Source organism: Cebus imitator, unplaced genomic scaffold (assembly GCF_001604975.1).
Source record: "Cebus imitator isolate Cc_AM_T3 unplaced genomic scaffold, Cebus_imitator-1.0 Scaffold199, whole genome shotgun sequence".
Taxonomy (NCBI): domain Eukaryota; kingdom Metazoa; phylum Chordata; class Mammalia; order Primates; family Cebidae; genus Cebus; species Cebus imitator.
The window spans coordinates 3,897,968-3,899,432 of record NW_016107514.1 but is presented as its reverse complement, the minus strand read 5'-3'; the positions used below and the strand labels follow the sequence as shown (position 1 = coordinate 3,899,432).

The 1,465-nt window shown below is 61.7% G+C and overlaps 1 protein-coding gene across 1 annotated transcript in view; it reads left to right on the top strand.

Annotated features, from left to right (window-relative positions):
- Positions 1-435: 435 nt before the first annotated feature.
- LOC108317230 (phospholipid phosphatase 2-like) overlaps positions 436-1,465 on the top strand; it is an 11,337-nt gene continuing 10,307 nt past the window's right edge. Inside the window, 2 exon segments of the mRNA XM_037745411.1 lie at positions 436-484; positions 1,241-1,420. Coding sequence (XP_037601339.1) covers positions 436-484; positions 1,241-1,420 — 229 coding nt within the window.

The window sequence follows — 1,465 nt, the reverse complement described above, 5'->3', positions numbered from 1 at the left end:
ACAAAACCCTGTGTGGTGGCTCATCCCTGTAATCTCAGCACTTTGGGAGGCCGAGTTGAATGGATCACCTGAGGTCAGGAGTTCAAGACCAGCCTGACCAACATGCCGAAACCCCACCTTTACTAAAAACACAAAATTAGCCAAGCATATTGGTATGTGCCTGTAATCCCAGCTACTTGGGAGGCTGAGGCAGGAGAATTGCTTCAACCTGGGAAGCAGAGGTTGCAGTGAGCCGAGATTGCACTCCAGCATGGACAACGAGAAGGAAATTCCGTCTCAAAAATAATAATAATAATTAGATAGGCATAGGCCCAGTGAGACAGTGGGATTCGAATCCCTGCGCCTCGGGCGGGGGAGACAATTGGAGAGAAAAGCTGGGTCCCAGGTTTCGAGGCCTCGGGAGACCCAAACCTGTCCTGCGAGTTTTTGGGCCCGATGGGGGAAGCGGTGCCCCGAGGCCCCCCCAGGATCCCGGGAACAAAGGGTGAGTGATTGCTCTGTGGGTGAAGGGAAAATGCCCCCCCCCCCCGCCCCCACAGTCCTGTCACCGCGGGGGGCGGAGGTGCGCTTCTCCCCAGCGCAGTTCCTGGTTCTCTGGCCAAGCCCTCTGACCTCCGAAATAGACCCTTATTGGGGGGGGGGGGCGGCAGGGGACAGCACGAGGTCCCCGTGGGGTGTCTGCCAACCCTGGGCGCCATGTCCTGAGCAGCTCTGCTGTCAGTTACTTAAACATATGTGTGGCACTTACTGGCTGCCAGGCGTTCAGCAGCATGCAGATAACGGAAACGGTTCCTTACAACGGCCTGTGAGGGAGGGGCAGCCTCACGGAGTCGTCTGCTGGAGGGAGGTGCTGCTGGGGTGGGGTTGGGTGTGGCTTCTGCGTGCCAGCAGTGGCGGCCCCGCCGAGGGCACCACCATCTGGAAGCTCCAGCCAGTCGCAGTGCAGTCCACAGGTTCCAGATGGGGCTGTGGGGGCAGAGTGAGGGCGGGAAGGCTCCCAGGGGTCAAATTAAGAGAAGGTCCCTGTTCCGGGGACCCCAGGGCGAGCTTTCCAGGCAGAGAGAAGCCGGGGGCCGGTTGCCATGGGGGTGTCGGAGTCTCTAGCTGGAGTTACTGGGGCAGGGAGGTCGGAAACGGAGGCCAACCGGTGTGAGCCTCCGCCTGCTGAGAGCCGTGGGGAGGGGCTGGAGTCCGCTGTCAGCAGCCTGCGACCCAGACCTTCCACTGCCGGCAATTGCAGGAGCCTCCTCCCTGGTCTCTGCCCTCACTTACAGCGGCGCCAGCCGCCCCTGCGCCCCAGCAGAAGCCGGGCTCTTACAGCGCAGCCCCCCGCCCCCCGTCCCAGCGCTAGCCTCTCCAGGCACCGTCCCGGCTCCGGGGCCCCCGCGCTGCCCGTTCTGTTCTGCATTCCCTCTGCCCTGTGAGGCAGGCCTCTGCTGTCTTCATTGCATTATTTCCCCAGACT